An 18,021-nucleotide genomic window follows, 5' to 3' on the forward strand; every position below is an offset into this window, starting at 1 on the left:
GTGGTGGACTCTGGGTGGCCGCTACTAATTAGTCGACACCCTGAAGCTGATGTTATGGAGCGTTCTCTTTTTCTCCCTCTCCATTCTCCTTAACCTCCTCTCTCCTCAACACTAGGCTTTTGGCTGTGAATAGAACACTGCTTTTTCCTTGGGATTGCTATTGTCATATTGTAAACTATAGCAGTGTTCATATTTGTTTGATTTATTCTTACAACATTCATAGGTGAGGGCCTGTTTTTTGTGTCTCTAAGCTCCAGAAATCTTGCATGAAGCTGAAGATGATCCGGCTCTCAGCACGTGAAACCTCACAAAATACCCTTCTGGCTCTCAGCATCCTTCACCTCAGTGAGACCTCAACTGGCTGCTGCTGAAAATAATGCAAAGGAATCAGGAAGGAGATGTTCTGCGTGTATTTTGGAACAAGGGAGAGCAGACAGATTTCGTTAGAATTTAATCCTGTTGGAGAAAAGGGATTGATATAGCTGAGTTCAAAGGGAGTTGGGAAAATAGCATTAAATTTTAGAGATTATAGCAAGTTTGTTTAATTTCATTCATTAATTTATTGACCAAATAGTCATTGATGGCCTAGTGTGTGTTAGAAACTATAATTATATGTTGTCATCTGGTGCACACATTATAATCCAATTGGGTGAGTTTGGTTAGATAAGAGAGCCTAATTTGTTTTTTTTGTTGTTTTTGTTTTTGTTTGTTTGTTTGTTTTGAGACAGAGTTTCGCTCTTGTTGCCCAGGCTGGAGTGAAATGGAGTGATTTCAGCTCACTGCAACCTCCGCCTCCTGGGTTCAATCGATTCTCCTGCCTCAGCCTCCTGAGTAGCTGGGATTACAGGTGGCTGCTAGCACGCCTGGCTAATTTTTTGTATTTTTAGTAGAGACGGGGTTTCACCATGTTGGCCATGCTGGTCTCGAACTCCTGACCTCAGGTGAGTGTGCCCTTTGGATAAACCCAATTGAAATAACATCAAGATCTACTCTTGTAATTCTCTGGGAAGTGTCAAAGAGACTTTCATGAAAGGCCTTGAGTGACTGAACTGCTCATCACATTAGTCCCAATGGAAATGAATGGGCAGTGGCAAATATTAGGAAAGTGCAGGCAAGGCTTTTCTGATTGCCTACTGATTTCCTCCCTTGAGAGGGACAGGCATTTTGTTTTCTTTTCTTTTTTTATTTATTTATTTATTTTTTTTTATTTTTTGAGACGGAGTCTCACTCTTTCGCCCAGGCTGGAGTGCAGTGGCGCAATCTCGGCTCACTGCAAGCTCCACCTCCTGCGTTCACGCCATTCTCCTGCCTCAGCCTCCCGAGTAGCTGGAACTACAGGCGCCCACCACCACGCCTGGCTAATTTTTTTGTATTTTTAGTAGACAGACGGGGTTTCACCGTGTTAGCCAGGATGGTCTCGATCTCCTGACCTCGTGATCCGCCCGCCTCGGCCTCCCAAACTGCTGGGATTACAGGCGTGAGCCACAGCGCCGGGACAGGCATTTTCTTGGTTGCCCACAAGACTGACTGAAAGACCACTGGGCTGTCTTGGAGAAAGACCGCTGGGCTGTCTTGAAGAAAGACAGTGCTTGAGGGCAGAGGGTTTTGGCTACACACTCTAGCCCTCAGCCTCGGGCTGCCCCCATCCCAAGTCCCTTTCCAGTCAACAGTGGATGAAGAACAAAATGGATTCCAAGGACAGACCTCAGGGGCACCAAGCTCTGGATGGTGCTTCTCTTGGGAGGAATAAGTGGGTTAAAAATAGAACTGGACTGGGGCGAGCACTCTTGGGAATGCCTCTGGGCCCCTTCTCTCCCTCTTGGTGTGTTCACTACAGGCTCTCTGCTCCCCAAGGCAGCTGCTGCAAGGCAAGAAGGGAGCCGGGGGTGGTTAGTTAGATCTACCTCAATCTGAGCTAAAGGTGTCCTCGGGTTACCCCACGAGATCCCGCCCAGCTCACCACGATCAACGTTTGTCAAGGGGTTTCTGATCCTAACTAGTACTAAAGAGTGTGCCCTTCACTGCTGTTTCTTCTGTGTAGTGTGTATGTCAGGGCAGTTTGCTCAGAGGTGGCAGCTTAAATCTGTATCTTCCCTCCATCCCAGTGAAGTTCAATCTCATTCATTACTGGAGGGCCCTTCCTCTTCTGACCAGTTACCCAAGGATTAGGGGCACCTCTGTGGGGCCTTCAGTACATCGTGATTGTCCCTGCTAGTCTCATAGTCCACATGGTTCCTTGAAGATGGGACTGCTCCAGGGAAGGCTGCTCCAGGGATGGTGGGGCATGAGCGGTCAGGTGAGGAAGATGCTTCTTCTACCTAGGCTTGGCGCTCTGATGCCTGGGATCCAGCCTCCTGTGTACCACTAAGCCATTTCCCTGAGTCCTGTCTCCCTGAGGTCCCCTGATGTCCCATGTGCAGAAACTTCCCTTGTGCATTTCTGCCTGCCAAGTCACTGTCCCCTCTCTCCTATACATAATCCTATCAAGGTGTTTAGGATTCTGGAAAACAGCCAGGCTGTAGCCTGTCTGCTCACAAGACAAATGTTCCCTGAGGTGAAGGGGAGTGGAGGCTGGCTACCTGCTTGGTATGGGCACAAGAATGGGGACAGAGAACAAAAGTGGCCCTGCCCCACCAGCATTCTCACTTCCCTGACAGTCATGATTACCAGGAGAGCCTTGGTTACTTACTTTGGAGTGCTGGAGGGGAAAGGGTCCATCAGAGACATCAAACCCAAAGCTAGGGTTTCTGGATTGGCAGCTAAGGTTTTGTGATACTCGTGTGCTGATAGCTCCTTGGAATTTTTGGAAGATAGGACACAGAGACTTGGAAGTGTTATAGTACATTTTAATGTGGTTCTCAGTGTGTGGTTTCTGGATCAGAAGCATCAGGATCACCTGGGAACTTGTTACAAATGCAAATTATCAGGCCCCACCCATACTTCCTGACCCCAGAAGTTCCGGAAGTGGGGCCCAGCAGATGTTTCTGATGCACACTGAAGTTTGAGAACTTTTGTTTTCATCCATAGTGTAATGTGAACAAATAACCCTAGTTCTCATTATAGTTAGTTCATTTAAGGCTTCACAATATACTCTGATGTCCACTGGAATGTCTGAAGGTCTGTGCATAGCTTTTTATATAGCTCAATGTGATTACCCAACGTATCAGGGCTTTTTTCACAGTAACCTGCCTGAATCTTTGTCCAGAATCACTAAAATTGGCTGTCAATTCTCCCTTCATTCTGGGATGGGGACGTGTAGGTAAAGGCAATAAGTGAGGTGTTTGTGGGAAGAGCCTGAGCTTTGGCACCAGAGAGAACTGGGTTCAAATGCCTGCTCTGCTATTCACTAGCTGTGCAACCTTGAACAAGTTTTTGAATTTCTTCAGGCCCCAAAAAGTGTTGGTTGCCTTCCCCTACCCTCGGGGTTCTGTTTGTGATGCTGGGGTAATGAGTATAAGGGATGCCTCTCAATTGCCTACTGATACAATTGAGTGCCTTCTATGTGAGACTTTATGGCCATTATCCTGTTGGTAACCATCACATCTCTGTAAAGTTATAGGTATAATAGCTACCCCCGCCCTTTAACAGTTCTTCAAGGAGAATATTCTACTCTATTTTACAGATGCAGCAACTCAGTCACCTACCCAAAGTCATGCAGTTGGGAGTTGGTAAAGCCTGGGTTCAAACTCCAATTTGCCTGGCACCAAACTCCATGCTTTTTATACTATAACACAGTGCCTTAACCTTTTACCCTTACCAATTAATAGCAGTTAATAGGGTATGCCAATACCTTGACCCATAAAATTGACAATAATGGAGGAAATTTGAGTCATAGAGACAGTATGGTAGAGAGGGAAGTGGGTTGACACGCCAAAAGAGTCAGGCTTCGTTGCTATGGATAGTATTGGTGCTAGGAAAGGAAATGGCAGGAGAGGGTTGGGGACATGGCTCCTAGGGGTATTGGCCTGGCAAAACCTGCAGAGACAGAGATGCAGGAGATGGACAGCATGTGATGGTTGGCATGTCCCCTATCCCCACCCCCACCAAGGCTTTTGCCATCAAAACTTCCACTCTCATTCAGCTGCGAGTAGTGGCTCCAACTCAGACCCTTACTGTGGAAACCTCTGCAGATAATATGCAGGGATGGGGAGAAGCACCTGTCAGGCATCACAGAAGAGAACAATAGACTGATGGATACGTATGCTTCTGTATTCCTGTAGGGGCGGGAGAGCTGTGCGTGATCAAGGCGAAGTGACTGGACTAATGAACAATGTAAAATAAAGGAATTTTTCTTGATAAAAACATGTTTCAAATGAGGAGAGTGCCCTGATATCTGGTAGAAGCGGAGGCTTTGTCCTCTCATGGGGCCAGCTCTCACTTACATGCAGAATGCAAGAAAGAACCAGGCCAACACCCCTAGGAGCTATGTCCCCAATCCTCTCCTTCTGCTAACTCCTTTTCAAGCGCCAATGCTAGAAACCAAGACACACAGGAAAGAATCAAGGAGATTTAAAGCCACTCTCTTGGGAAATCATTTTCCTGAGACCCTTCTGATTATCAAAATAGACTGCATTTATCAAAAAAGAACTATGAAAAACAATTCACACCATCCATAATCCCAAAACCTGGAGGTGACTGCTGTTTATACTTTGATGTATTTACTTTATATATACACACATATTTACAGATATACGTACATATATATGAAGACAGGACACAGTACACATTCTGTTGTGGCCTCAACTATAGAAGTAATGGCTCCAATCTGGAGCCTCCTGTGGTGGACTCTGTACCAAGCATGTGGTAAGGTATAAGGATAGGGAGAAACACTTTTTGGGTGGTAGACAAGTAGTTAGATGTAGATATATAGAGAGATAGAGAGATAGGGGTAGAGAAATTTACTTACCAAAACAGAATGGTACATATTTCTTTCCGACGTTCATTTTTCACTTAACAGTAAGACACAAGCAGTCTCATATTCTTAATTTTTGATGTTGTGATATTAAATGGCTTTGTAACGTTTTGTCATGTCAACATTTCACAATATACTTACCTAGTTCTATCTTACTGGATACTTAAGATTGTTTCCAAATTTTTATTTTCACTCCCAACATCATTAGTGTGCAGTCTTCTGTATCATGGCCAAGAACGAATATTATCACTAAAAATATCTTCACCAGTTTGAAAGATATCGTTTTAATTTATACAGGCTGAACATCTGTAATCCAAAAATCCAAAACCCGCAATGCTCCAAAACCCAAAACTTTTTGAGTGCCGCCATGATGCTCAAAGGAAACACTCGTTGGAGCAGTTCAGATTTTTCAGATTAGGGATGTTCAACTGGCAAATATAAGGCAAATATTCCAAAATCTAAAAAAAAAAAAAAAAATCTAAAATCCAAAACACTTCTGGTCCCAAGCATTTCAGATATGGGATACTCAACCTGTATTTCTTTGTTTACTAGGGAGATGGAACATTTTTTCAAGTTGCTTATCTATTTGCAATCCTTCTGGCATGACTTTGCTATTCATGTCCTTATTCCAGCTTATTCAGGGAATATTCATCTTGTTTGTATTTATTTGAGAGTAAAAATATCACCTTAACTCTTTGTTATATTTAAGATTGCAAATACTTTACCTTGTTTGTAGTTTACCTGTAAATTTGTGTCTGATAGCATTTTAGTGGTCAGATATATTAAATGTTTTTATATGGAAATCTTTCTTTCCACTGCCATTTCTTCTTTTTCTTCTATTCTTAGGAAGGTCTTTATTTTGAGATAAAATAAATAGCCATTATATTTGATTCTATATCTTTTATAGTTTTTTTTTAAACTTAACTCTAATTATCCTTGAATTTATTTTGGTATTGTGAGGTAGGCGACTAAGTGTATTTTCCCCCAAATAACTAACCTAGTATCTTAGTATCTCAGCATCATATGTTTTCTAATTTATTTTTTTTGAGACAGGATCTCCCTCTGTTGCCCAGGCTAGAGTGCGGTGGTATAATCATGGCTCACTGCAACCTCAAACTCCTGGGCTCAAACAATCCTGCCACCTCAGCCTCCTGGGTAGCTGGGAATACAGGCATGTGCCACCACGGCCAGCTAATTTTTTTTTTTTTATTATTTTTTGTTGGGACAGGGTCTTGCTATTTTGCCCAGGCTGGTCTCGAACTCCTGGCCTCAAGTGATCCACCTGCCTTGGCCTCCCAAAGTGCTGGGATTACAGGCATGAGCCACCATGCCTGGCCCTCAGCATCATTTTTAAACGTTCCATTCTTTCCCCACTCATCTGAAAACAATATCCTTATCAAATACCAAATATATATACACACACGCACACACACACACGCATACTGTGTATACATACATAATGTATATACACATACACATACATACTGCTGTATATATTTGTGTGTATACTGTGTCTTGTCCTTTGAACTGTTGCTCTATTCTTATACCCACCTAACACCTGATTCTAGCTTTCTAATACATTTTAGCAAATGCAGTGCAAGTTATTATTCATTATTCATTTTTTCCTAAACTTTCTTGGTAGTCATCACCCATGTATTCTCTCAGTTGAAGCTTTATAATCTAATTCTGTATTCCTTTGAGTCCAAGATGTACTTCTTTCAATTGGATTCTGTGAGACTTACCCCATAGCTTCACAATTCATCCTTTTTTTCTTTTCTTTTTTTTTTTTTTTTGAGGCGGATCTCGCTTTGTCGCCCAAGCTGGAGTGCAGTGGCAAGATCTCGGCTCACTGCAAGCTCTGCCTCCCGGGTTCACGCCATTCTCCTGCCCCAGCCTCCCAGGTAGCTGGGACTACAGGCGCCCACCACCACACCCGGCTAATTTTTTGTATTTTTAGTAGAGATGGGGTTTCACCGTGTTAGCCAGGATGGTCTTGATCTCCTGACCTCGTGATCCGCCTGCCTCAGCCTCTCAAAGTGCTGGGATTACAGGAGTGAGCCACTGCGCCCGGCCTCTTTTTTTCTTTTTAACGCAGTCTGAGTAGATTTCTGTTCCTTAAGGTTTTATCTCACCTTGTTCTCTCTCTCTACTTCCTCTTTGTATGATCTTATCTAAACAGCTGACATCTGTCATCTTTAGAAAGAAGTCCAGATTGATATAAATAAAAAGCTAACATTGGCCGGGTGTGGTTGCTCACGCCTATAATCCCAGCACTTTGGGAGGCTGAGGCGGGCAGATCACTTGAGGTCAGGAGTTCGAGACCAGCTTGGCCAACATGGTGAAACCTTGTGTCTACTAAAGATACAAAAATAAACAAAAATTAGCCAGGCGTAGCAAAAGGGTCAGTATGGCTGAAATGAATACAGGAAAGTAGTAGATAAGGAGGGAGGGGCATGAGGCTTTCGCAGATTATGGCTGGAAACTTTGCAGGTAAAGATTTCTTGAAATCGGCTATGCACACAGTGGCTCACACCTGTAATCCCAGCACTTTGGGAGGCCAAGGCAGGTGCATCACCTGAGGTCAGGAGTTCGAGGCCAGCCTGGCCAACGGTGAAACCCCGTCTCTACTAAAAATACAAAAATTAGCCGGGCGTGGTGGCTATCCCAGCTACTTGGGAGCTACTCGGGAGGCTGAGGTATGAAGAGTCGCTTGAACCCGGGAGGCAGAGGTTGCAGTGAGCCGAGATCGCGCCCCTGCACTCCAGCCTGTGCAACAGAGTGAGACTCCATCTCAAAAAAAAAAAAAAATTCTTGAAACCCTTCCCAAAAGGCCTTAGATTTGGGAATAGGAACTGTGTATTAATAGGGTTCCGAACCACCTGGCAAAGATAGTTGAGTGTCATGGCTACAATGCACTTAAAGCTGAGGGACGAGGGGAAGGGGTATGAATGGTATTAAGGAAAGTGAGAAGAGAGACAGTTCCATTTAGTTTCTTCAACACACTAATGCACAGTCAAAATGATTCATGGTGCAGAAGAGTTTGAGAGCAGAATGACAATGATATGTGATCAGAATAACTAGATGAGGCTACCCTGAAAAAAGTGACATTCGGGCTTAATATTACTGATAAGGTACAGTGCAAACTGGCCTTGGTTTTGATCTTCCAAAAGGCATGCTGCCACAACATCCATCTGCCCCACAAGTGGGCTGGATAAAACTCAAGTTAAGAATATTGAAGAATATTTATAAGGCAACTACATACAAGATAGAAGAGTACAGAAGTCAGATTTCCATAACCATTTAATGTAAGGCATGTGCTTTAAAAAAATCTATTGCTTCTGCAAAAGGCAGATGTATAGTGGTTAACTGCATGGTCTTTGGCGGGCAAACAGAACTGGGTTCAAAATGTCCATTTTGCCACTTAATCCTGCGTGACTTTGGTTAAGTAACCAACTCAAGCCTCAGTTATCCCATCTGTAAACTGGAAATGATACCCCCAACCTCAGAGAGTTGGTGTATTAAATGAAATAAGGTGTTTAAAGTGCACAGCACTGTAACTGCTCAATAAAATTATGGATTTTTCCTACTAAAGATGCATTGTATGGCAAGATTTCTCCTGTTCATTATGCATACCTCTTGAAATTAAAGGAACCCAAACTTACACTGCTATCAAAATACATGCAGACAGTAAAAACAAAGGAAAGGAAAAACATTTCATCAGAATTCTAAAGGCAGTTCTGGCATTCAAAAAGTATACACATTGAAGTTAAAAAGATGACCCTCCAAGTTGACTTTTTAGATACACTGTAACCCTCACAGCAACATATATCCAACCACTCTTCCTAATTATCAGTCAACTTAAAGTGCTTCTTTCAGAGGCCTCCTGAGGTGGCAGTTATGAAGGCCATTTTTTGACTTAATTACAAGCTATTAAATGTCTTTCAGAAAATAAAACCCTATTATTCTGAAACTATGGAGGGAGCCAATGTCTAATTCCTTCTCCCACCAAAAATACCTCTTATGTAAAAAGGAGTATGTTTATATATGTGTTGTTGTTTTATCCAATTATATAAAAATTGAGCATTAGACTGGATTGTAAGGAATTTAAAGGAAATTCAGAAAATGGATAGCTCCTCCCCTTGCCCCACCATATCCCTGAGGTATGTCTCACTCAGAATGAAATGAACTTCAACAATTAGTATAGTTCATCAATGCAGACAGACATACGCGGAAAGTACATTTGTTAAGATGTTCTTACATTTGTTAGATTTCCATATTTTGTTTTTGATGTTTTCTTGTAATTTCCATGACTACGTAGGTCCCCCTATTTGAGGTGTCTGTACTAAAGGTTCTGTACTAGTGCCTTCCTAATGACAGGACTTGGTTAAGTTGCAGATCTATGACATCCTATGATTCCTGTTGACAATCCAAGAGACTAGAATTTAAGAAACTTAGATTATACAATTAAGTCTAAGCTCTTAAGGCTGAGCATATGGAATAAAAATGAGGTTATCCATAGTGGCATGGAATGTATGATCTTTATTAATTTTTAATCCATCAATCTAAAATCACACATACTAGATCAAACAGAAGTACCACAGTATGCTTTATTTTGCAGGTATTAATTTGTTCTCTAAATTGATACATCCAAAACTATAGTTAGCAGCAAGCATCAGTTCTTCCAAAGCAGCTTAGGTGAAAAACAATTCTTTACATTCACCAGTTCAAAGTCGTACTGTCTGATCCACTGTTGTATTGACATAAAATTGAACTCAGTAGGCAAAGCTAATTGAACACTCAGCTCATAGATTTTGAGCTTCCTTTATCTTATTGGAGTTGAAGCAGTTTTTAACCCTCTGTTAATATTCTGTATTTTAATTCTCAAAGAATTAAACACACATATTTTCTAATTAAGATAGAGCCATGATAACTATTGAGGAATTAGTGATATTAGTCTCATACCCAAAAGGTAGAACACTTTTAAATGAACCCATAATTTTGAATGTATCTGAGTTTCCAATTTATATGCTTAGCAAGGTCACAAGCTGATTTTATTAATCTGGCTTCTAGACAATCATCTCAAAAATATGTATTGAAATGAAGCCACTGTTCTTTATGATGCCATCATTTTAACCAAATGCTTTTATAACAAATAAGCAGTTGTTCTCAAAAGAGAACATTTTGAAAGAAAACATTCTTTACATACTTAGCAAATAGAGGAGAGTGTGAATCTGCATGTCAGAGCTATAGAGTTCTAGAGGAGTTGTAGTTGAGCAATCTAACTTTCTACTCCAGTTTTTGAGATGTACGTTTTTGAGATGTACATATAGAGAAGGCAGTAGAGAAAGATCTTGATAAATTTTCTTTAACAAAAATTTGTAATTCCAGTTATCGGCAAAGGGTTCTGGCATGAGTTAATGGCAGCAATACAGTGGTGAGCTTCTGCATTGTGCTGAGAGGTAGATTGGGACTTAATCCTTGGAATGAATAACCAACTCACTTTATTTAAGGTTCAGGCTTAATTTTTTTAATCCAAAAAAAATTTCTGAAGTGAAGGCAGATCTTTGGGAACTTTTGTTTTTAGTTAAATGTAGAGATAAAATAGCTTGATAAAATAAACATCTGCCTTACACTAATGACAGGTGTACAAAGCAGCCATTTGAACCCTAGACAACTTCAACACTGCTTCCAAATAAAAGGGCAATTCAACAGCTGAACCAATCAAGCAGACACAGGGATGAGTGGTCTCCAGTACCTTACTCCAGAAGCCGGAGCCATTAGCGGTCCCTACAGGGATATAAGTCTATATCAAGATCAACAAATGTACAGAATAATCTTGGTCCAGCTTTGGCTAGGTAGGCATCTGACTGATGACATATCAGGGCCCACTAACCTCTAGAGTAAGCACTTGTTGCTGTGAGAAAAAAGAAATCAATATATTAAAAATATCAACTAGAGCATATTCACGTAGGGAATGGGAGAGTGCAGGAGGCACACAAACAAAGTATATAGAGTTTTTGTTTTCAGTGCAGGATAAATGAACCTTCTTAACAAGTTAAGGCTCTGAGGGAAAAAAACTTTCTAAACCATAACCTTAATAAACCATAACCCATACAGGTGTTCCAAACACCTTTTTTAAAAAAAGCTGGAGGTCTTACTTCATCCTTCAGTATAAATGTCAAGTCTGAGATAATCAGTATATTCCAAACTCTAGAACAACAACAACAAAAAAAGAAATCTCCTTGTTAAAATATAGTAGCTATTAACAGTAATGAAGAAGACAGCCAAACTTTTGCTATTAAATACAATATCATGAAGCCATTTCTTTCTTAACTAACAGAAAAATACAGATTTAAATAATGCTGATCAGGAGGTGGGGAAAGGAGGTCTTATCATGAACCAAATTTCGTGTCTGCCACCAATGAAAATGAATCCATTATGTTCTTATTTCCTGAAGCAAGTTAAATTCTTTAACACCTTTGATTTTGCAAATAACATCAAAGTAGTAAAATATAAGTAACTGTAACATATAAAATTACACATCAGTAAAACTGCTTTCATAATTGGATCCAGGGGCTTAAAATCATTATTTACTTAAAAAATTCTAAGCCACAATTTTTCTTTTAATTATACTTTAACAAAGGAAGAAAAAAAAAACAGAAAAAAATTGGTCCTAATATATTTTGTCTTAAATAAGTGTACTCATGCCCAAGTTAGCTAGGAACTCACTGAAGTTAGTCTGCATATCTTAAACAATCTATTGCACAGCATGTCCTGGCTTTTAGCCAATGGAAACGTAACTTCTAATTGAAAACAAAAAAGAACAAAAAACAAAAAACACTAGATTTAATTGATTACACAGACTGATAACCAGTACGACTTTTCCTTCTTCCAATCATATAAGAGATAAAGACAACAATTATAAGGAAGCCCAAGGCCACACCCACTGCAACAGGAATAAGAAAGTTGAGGTCAGAGTCAGCAGAACATTCTTCAGCTGTTAGAAAAGAACAGACAGCAAGGAAAGGAAATTAGTAAAGAATGCAATTAAGTAGTAAAAAGCATGCAAGAAACAAGCATTTTGAAAGTGTACATAGCTTAGTCTTTTATAGCATTACCTCTATTTTCTTATTTGCTCAATATCTCATTATCACTTTATCTAAAATCACATGAAATTCCTTAGTACGAAAAGCAGAAGGTAAGGGAAGAATGGGAAGGGTCTAAAATAGAGAATTGTGCTTGCCTAATATGTTTTGATTTTAGGTTTGATTATCTAATGACACTGGGTTAGGGAGCCATCATCTACACTTAAAACCACTGCCTGTGTATTTCCCTACTTTCTTTCTCCTTTGTCACATCTATAATTAAAGTATAAATAAGAATTCTGTGTAAGTAATAAAATTTAAGTTAAAAAAGACTTAGGATCAAGAATGCAGTATATATATACATATATGTGTGCATATATATGTATATATATGTATACGTGTATATATATGTGTGTATATATATGTGTGTGTATATATATGTGTGTATATATATATACACAATTATTTTTAGCTGAGCGGTGGCCTGGAAGAATAACAGCAGTATCTAATGCATTGCAGTCCATTCCACCGAACCGCCAGGAAAGCAACATGTGCAATGTAGATTTTGAGTTCTGGATTCAGACAGAACTGAGTTTAAATCTTGACTCCTTCCAGTACTAGCCAAAGGACCTTGGGCAAGTTATTTAAACTGGGCCTCACTTTCCTCATCTGTAAGAAGGGGATAATAATACCTATAAGGTATTTGAGGATTAAATACAATTATATTTCTAAAACATCTGATACACATCAGGAGGTCAACAAGTGTTCATTCTCTTCTCTTTTCCTCTTATGCTCATGATCCATCTGAGGAGGATTAGGTTTTGAAGTAGCAAACAGAGATTAAAATAGGAGTGTTTTGGTATATTACTACTGAAAAAGCCCATATTAGTATTAAAAAAAAACTTAAGCAAAACACAGTACGGAAGCCCAAAGTGCCCAATTCTGATCTCATAATTTCAAGTGTAAACCAGCTGTTGTTTTACTGTTGAGTGACTAGATTTCATTAGGGGCAATTTTTATCAAAATGCTAATAATAGTTTTGTTGCCCACTTGATATGGAACCTCAATGAACTTCACTCCCCTTTCTGTAAATAATCGTTAAGGTCCTTTCCAGTAATAGCTAATGAAATTAACAAAATGTGTTATCTGGTGTGATTTACGATTAAGCAATAACTTGTATTTTTCTTCTAATTTTAACTTTTCCTCCTCTTGTACTTTTACCATTCATAAAAATGTTGCTACGGTTCTGAGTATATAACACTCATCTCAGTAACCACACGTTAGCCTATGTTGAAAGAATTTACTATATTTTACCGAAAGCTCTCAAAGACTGAGAGCTGGGTAACAAGATACACTGTACTGTTAATCAGGAAGTTATAGAAACTCTGATCATGCCCATATATACATACAATGGGTTAATAATACTTCAACATGGAAGTCTTCTAGTCTATTAGCCTTCCTTCTTTATCTCTGTTTCATGTCTGTGCTACTCTTATACCATGAAATATGCTTCAACAAGGGCTGATTATCTAGCTCATTTTAATGCCAACAGCTTCTCTTTACACCCCCATGTATGCACTGCCCCACAGGGGCCATCTTGAAGAAACAAGAGCCTAGTTGCTATGTTTCACTGCCTCCCTTCTGAGATTGCTGTTAGCTTACATTTCATAAGTACCACACTGATGACAACACTAAATAGATTTTAATGCTCCAGAGATCAACAAGATGAGGTAGAGAAACACAACACAATCTGTCCTAATTAGTTCATAGAATATTTCTATCTTTCAATACTAATCAGGCATCCAAAGAAGAACAAAACAAGAAACAAAAAAGCAAGTGGCTAAATATGCTTGAATCTTTTCAGTCTATATTGCTGAAAAACAAACAATTATCTTAAAAACTCTAATTACGAAGCCAGTTTAAGTTCTGTTGTAGCCTCTTGGGTCTGTATCATCCCTAGGGAAAAATCACAGCCTTGAGGTACTAACTTCATGCTTAACTTGAACTCAGAGAAATCAGCAAAAGTCACATAACCTTTAAAATGCTGATGGTCCTGAGGACATTCTCTACTTCATTCAGCTGAAAACCAAGTTTAAGCATATCTGATGGGCATTTATACCACATCAATATTTATTTAATGAACTTTATGCAAAGGCACATTGATGAGTTTAAATCACTATAGTCCTTATACATTGAAACAGAACACCAGTAGTGAAATGATATTTATTAATTCCATTAAGACACAACTACATATTTTATTCTTATAATGGCCATGTTAATAAGTTCAAGGCATACTTCAAGGTTAGGATCAAAATTTGGCCAGGGCTTCTTAAGATAGACCTTAAAACATTGCACGTTGATGTTCTTTGGAACAAGTTTGTCTCCAGGACCAGTAAATATGACACTTTGGATTTTAAGCTGATTAAAGAGAACAGGTTTTATTAATAAAGACTGATCTCAAAATGCTGGGATTTATCAAAGAATTAAAGTTTCAACATATCAATTTTAAGAAACAAAGTGTTTCAACAACTGAGAGGTAAGAAAACCTTGTTATTTGCATGTATTTTTATATAATCAATCAGGTTGCAGATTCTAAAATTGCTCATATCCAGCATGATGGTGCTTGAGACCAATAAAATAAGCCAGCAACACTAGAATAAGTACTCCTGCCAAGGCTGCTCCCACCGCTATGGGCACAAGGAAGTTGTCGTCATCTGCACTACAGTCTTGAGCTAGATGTGGAGAAAGGACAATTGAGAACAGAAACAGTGACAAACTTTCAAATCTGTGTATTTTGAGTAAAATGACAGCACTTCCTAACACATACATTTTGGTTTTCTATACCAAGGTAACAAGTCATTGGCATTTCATTATCAGCAAATGAGATGTTCCACAAAAGTGATTTTCCAAATAACCAAATAATACACTTTTAAGTACCAAGTAAAAATGCAGTCATTTTGGATGAAAAATGTATAACATGGTCACATACTTCCCAGATTTCTTAAACAGAACATAATGAACAAATATAATTAGCCTTGCCTTGATGATCAGGCCGTGAGCTTTCAGAGGCAAACTGTTATGATGTCGAAGAAGCACAATGCTTCAAATATTGCTGTTAAGTATTAACTCACTGAATGAACAAGTATACAAAGCAGACATAAGAACTCAATACATTACAATCTGGGGTCATTTACTAATGGGAAAAGAGATATAAGAGATATAAGCGGGCCCTGATGACATAACTGTTTGCCTCAAGATGCTCAGTCTAGTGTGAGAGTCAGACAAGAAAAATCAGTGGTTATAATTTCAAAATGTGTTGTGGTAGGAGCAGGCAACACAAAGTGCCATGGAAAAATTTCAGAGGCACACTCAAGTTCAGCCTTATTACATAAGACACACTTTCAAAAGGTGACACTTGAGCTGAGATTTTAAGGATGAATAGGAATTAACGATGCAAGTAATGGGGGAAGGGCATTCCAGGTATAAGAAATAGCACAGACAAAAATATGGAGAGTAAAAAGACACAGCACTTCAAGGGAAACGCAAGCAGGTTGGCATAGCTAGAACAATGGATCAAAAGGTTATTTTTGGCTGGACAGAAGGCAGAAGAAGTGTGCAGGGACCCAGGTCACAAAGGTACTATATGCTCTTAGGTAGTCTGGCCTTATCCTGATGAAAAAAAAATTCAGCAGCAGGATATTACGCAGGATTTCATTTCAGAAGTTATGGCAGATGGAGGTAGTAAGGTAGGAGGCATCTTTATCACCAGAGTCCAGGTAACCAATAATATTGTCCTGAGCTGGATTAATGAAGTGCAGAAGAAAAGCAGAAAGCACTGACTGGAGATCAAATTAGAAGGCAAAATTGACCAAATGGATGTAGGGGGTGTAGGAGGAGGAGATAATAGAATGGTTTCCAATTCCACACTTGACTGATTATGTAGATGCTGGTGCCATTCTATAAAAGAGGAAGAATATATGCATTTCAGTTTTTTGTAGTTATATGGAGCAGGGGGTAAAAAGGATACGTGGAAGAGAGAGATGCTCAGTTTTGGATATGTGAGTTTAAGATTCCTGTGTCCTTAGTTGAGCATAGTGGCTTACGCCTGTAGTCCTAGCTACTTGGGAAGCTGAGATGGGAGAACTGTTTGAGCCCAGGAGTTCAAGACCAGCCTGGGCAGTATATCGAGAACGCATCTCAAAAAAAAAAAAAAAATGACAATGTCCTAACCAAGTGGCTATATGAACCTAAGTGGTAGTTAAAACATGGGCAAGAACATTTCTTAGCAAGGGGAAGTAGAATAAAAAGAGGATCAGAGACAAAAACCCTTGGGAACACCAATACCTGTGGGATAGACAATGGAGTAGGAAAAAGATGTAAAAGGGCAGATAGAAAATGGCGCCAGAGAAGCTAAGGATGGAAAGTTTCAATTAGGGTGGAAAGACAGCAAATAATAGTAGAAAGCTTTGAAACATGTCCATTGCCTCTAGCAATATGAAGGGTGGGAGATATCAGTAAAATTGCTGCAGGTTTAAGAGGGAATGGGAAGTGATTGGTTAGGACATCAAGAACTTGGGCAGGGTAACAAATACAATACTCATTTTGAGAAGTTTAGAATGATTAAGGCAGGACAAAAGGGAGGTAATTAGAAGGGGGACATAGGGACAAGAAAGGATAGCTTCAGGTTAGAAGAACTTAAATAGGATGAGGGAAAGAGCCATTAGCAATTGACAGAAGATGCTGAATGGTACAAGTTCTCCTACAAGTTAAGAGATTGGATTCCAAAAGCATAAGACATAAGAACTCAATACATAACAATCTGGGGTCACTTAGTAATGGGAAAAGAGATATAAATGGGCCTTGATGACATAACTGTTTGCCTCAGTTTAACCAGGAAAAGAAAACCTACTCTGAGACTGGAGAGGAGGAAGGAATGGTACAGATGGATACACTTGCAGGAAGGAAGTTAACTGCTATTTCTATTTCCCATTTCCTGTGTCTTGTTGCCCTAGTTCTCTGCCTAGCTTGCAGTCTACCAGGGACTGATAAATCAGATAACTAAGCTTATTAGAACTGTATCAAAGATAGGACAAATAGACTGCATGGCAATTCTGATTGTGCTTGCATTCAAGAAATGTGCCAAGCTTTCCCCGCCACCCCCACTAGCCTCTGGGGCAATAACTAGGAACAAAATGCAACCCTGGAGTTTATGAACTTTTCTGACATTGACTTTGGCTGCCAGTTCAATTATTTTTTTTACTTGCTTCTTGGTTCTGTTAAGAATCCAGAGAGCTGAGGTTGCCAGATGTGACCTGTGAATAGATGGTGTTAAGAATCCCCAGTTAGCACCTCCCCTACAATTTCCCAAATTACCACCCAGCCCATAAACTATTAGGTGACATGTACCATAAAGTATTATGCCGTGGGTTTAATATAACTTGGCTTTTTAAAAATTCATTAGTAGATTAATTTCTTATTCTGGCAACAGACTCATAGTTCTCTCTTTCCCATATTGGGTATTTGACCTAGTACTGAAACGACTTTCATAAATACTGCCAATAAGGCTTTCATGTAAGACAAATATTCCCAGAGTAGCTCAAAAAAGCAATTCCGCTAATACAAAGATCTTTCTAGATACTGTCACTTACTTAAAATGCTCTCAATTAGTATGTGAAATATTAATTTATAATAACTATTGATTGTATGAATTCAACCTTTAAAAATTATTTAGTTAATGGAAAAAAATTTTGGTAAAACAGTAACTTTAATGGGATCACATTCTGAAGAAAAGAAAATCTCATCCTTTAAGTCATTTTGATCTGATCTACTTGCCTAACGTATACTTAACGCTGTATTGAAAATGCTTCTGGGGAAAAGAAAAGCGTATTTGCAGAAGAATTTAATAGCCATAGAAGCAATAAAGATTTTTAAAGATTAAAAAGTTCCATGGCCACTAAAATTTCAGTAAGAAGTTTCATGTAGATTAAAAATGCTGTTAATCTTCAATTTTCTGCCAGTTCAGAC

At 39.3% G+C, this 18,021-nt stretch overlaps 1 protein-coding gene across 2 annotated transcripts in view; it reads right to left on the reverse strand.

Annotated features, from left to right (window-relative positions):
* Positions 1 to 9,431: 9,431 nt before the first annotated feature.
* The window catches only part of LAMP2 (lysosomal associated membrane protein 2), a 43,003-nt gene continuing 34,413 nt past the window's right edge, over positions 9,432 to 18,021 (reverse strand). The window contains exon 9 of one of the 2 annotated variants that reach the window (XM_054471600.1): positions 9,432 to 11,909. In XM_054471600.1, coding sequence (XP_054327575.1) covers positions 11,767 to 11,909 — 143 coding nt within the window. In that variant the 3' untranslated portion in view covers positions 9,432 to 11,766. Of the gene's footprint in view, positions 11,910 to 14,206; positions 14,730 to 18,021 lie in introns of those variants that run through there. The other variant, XM_054471602.2, reaches the window with a different exon arrangement.

Source organism: Pongo pygmaeus, chromosome X (genome assembly GCF_028885625.2).
Source record: "Pongo pygmaeus isolate AG05252 chromosome X, NHGRI_mPonPyg2-v2.0_pri, whole genome shotgun sequence".
Classification (NCBI taxonomy): domain Eukaryota; kingdom Metazoa; phylum Chordata; class Mammalia; order Primates; family Hominidae; genus Pongo; species Pongo pygmaeus.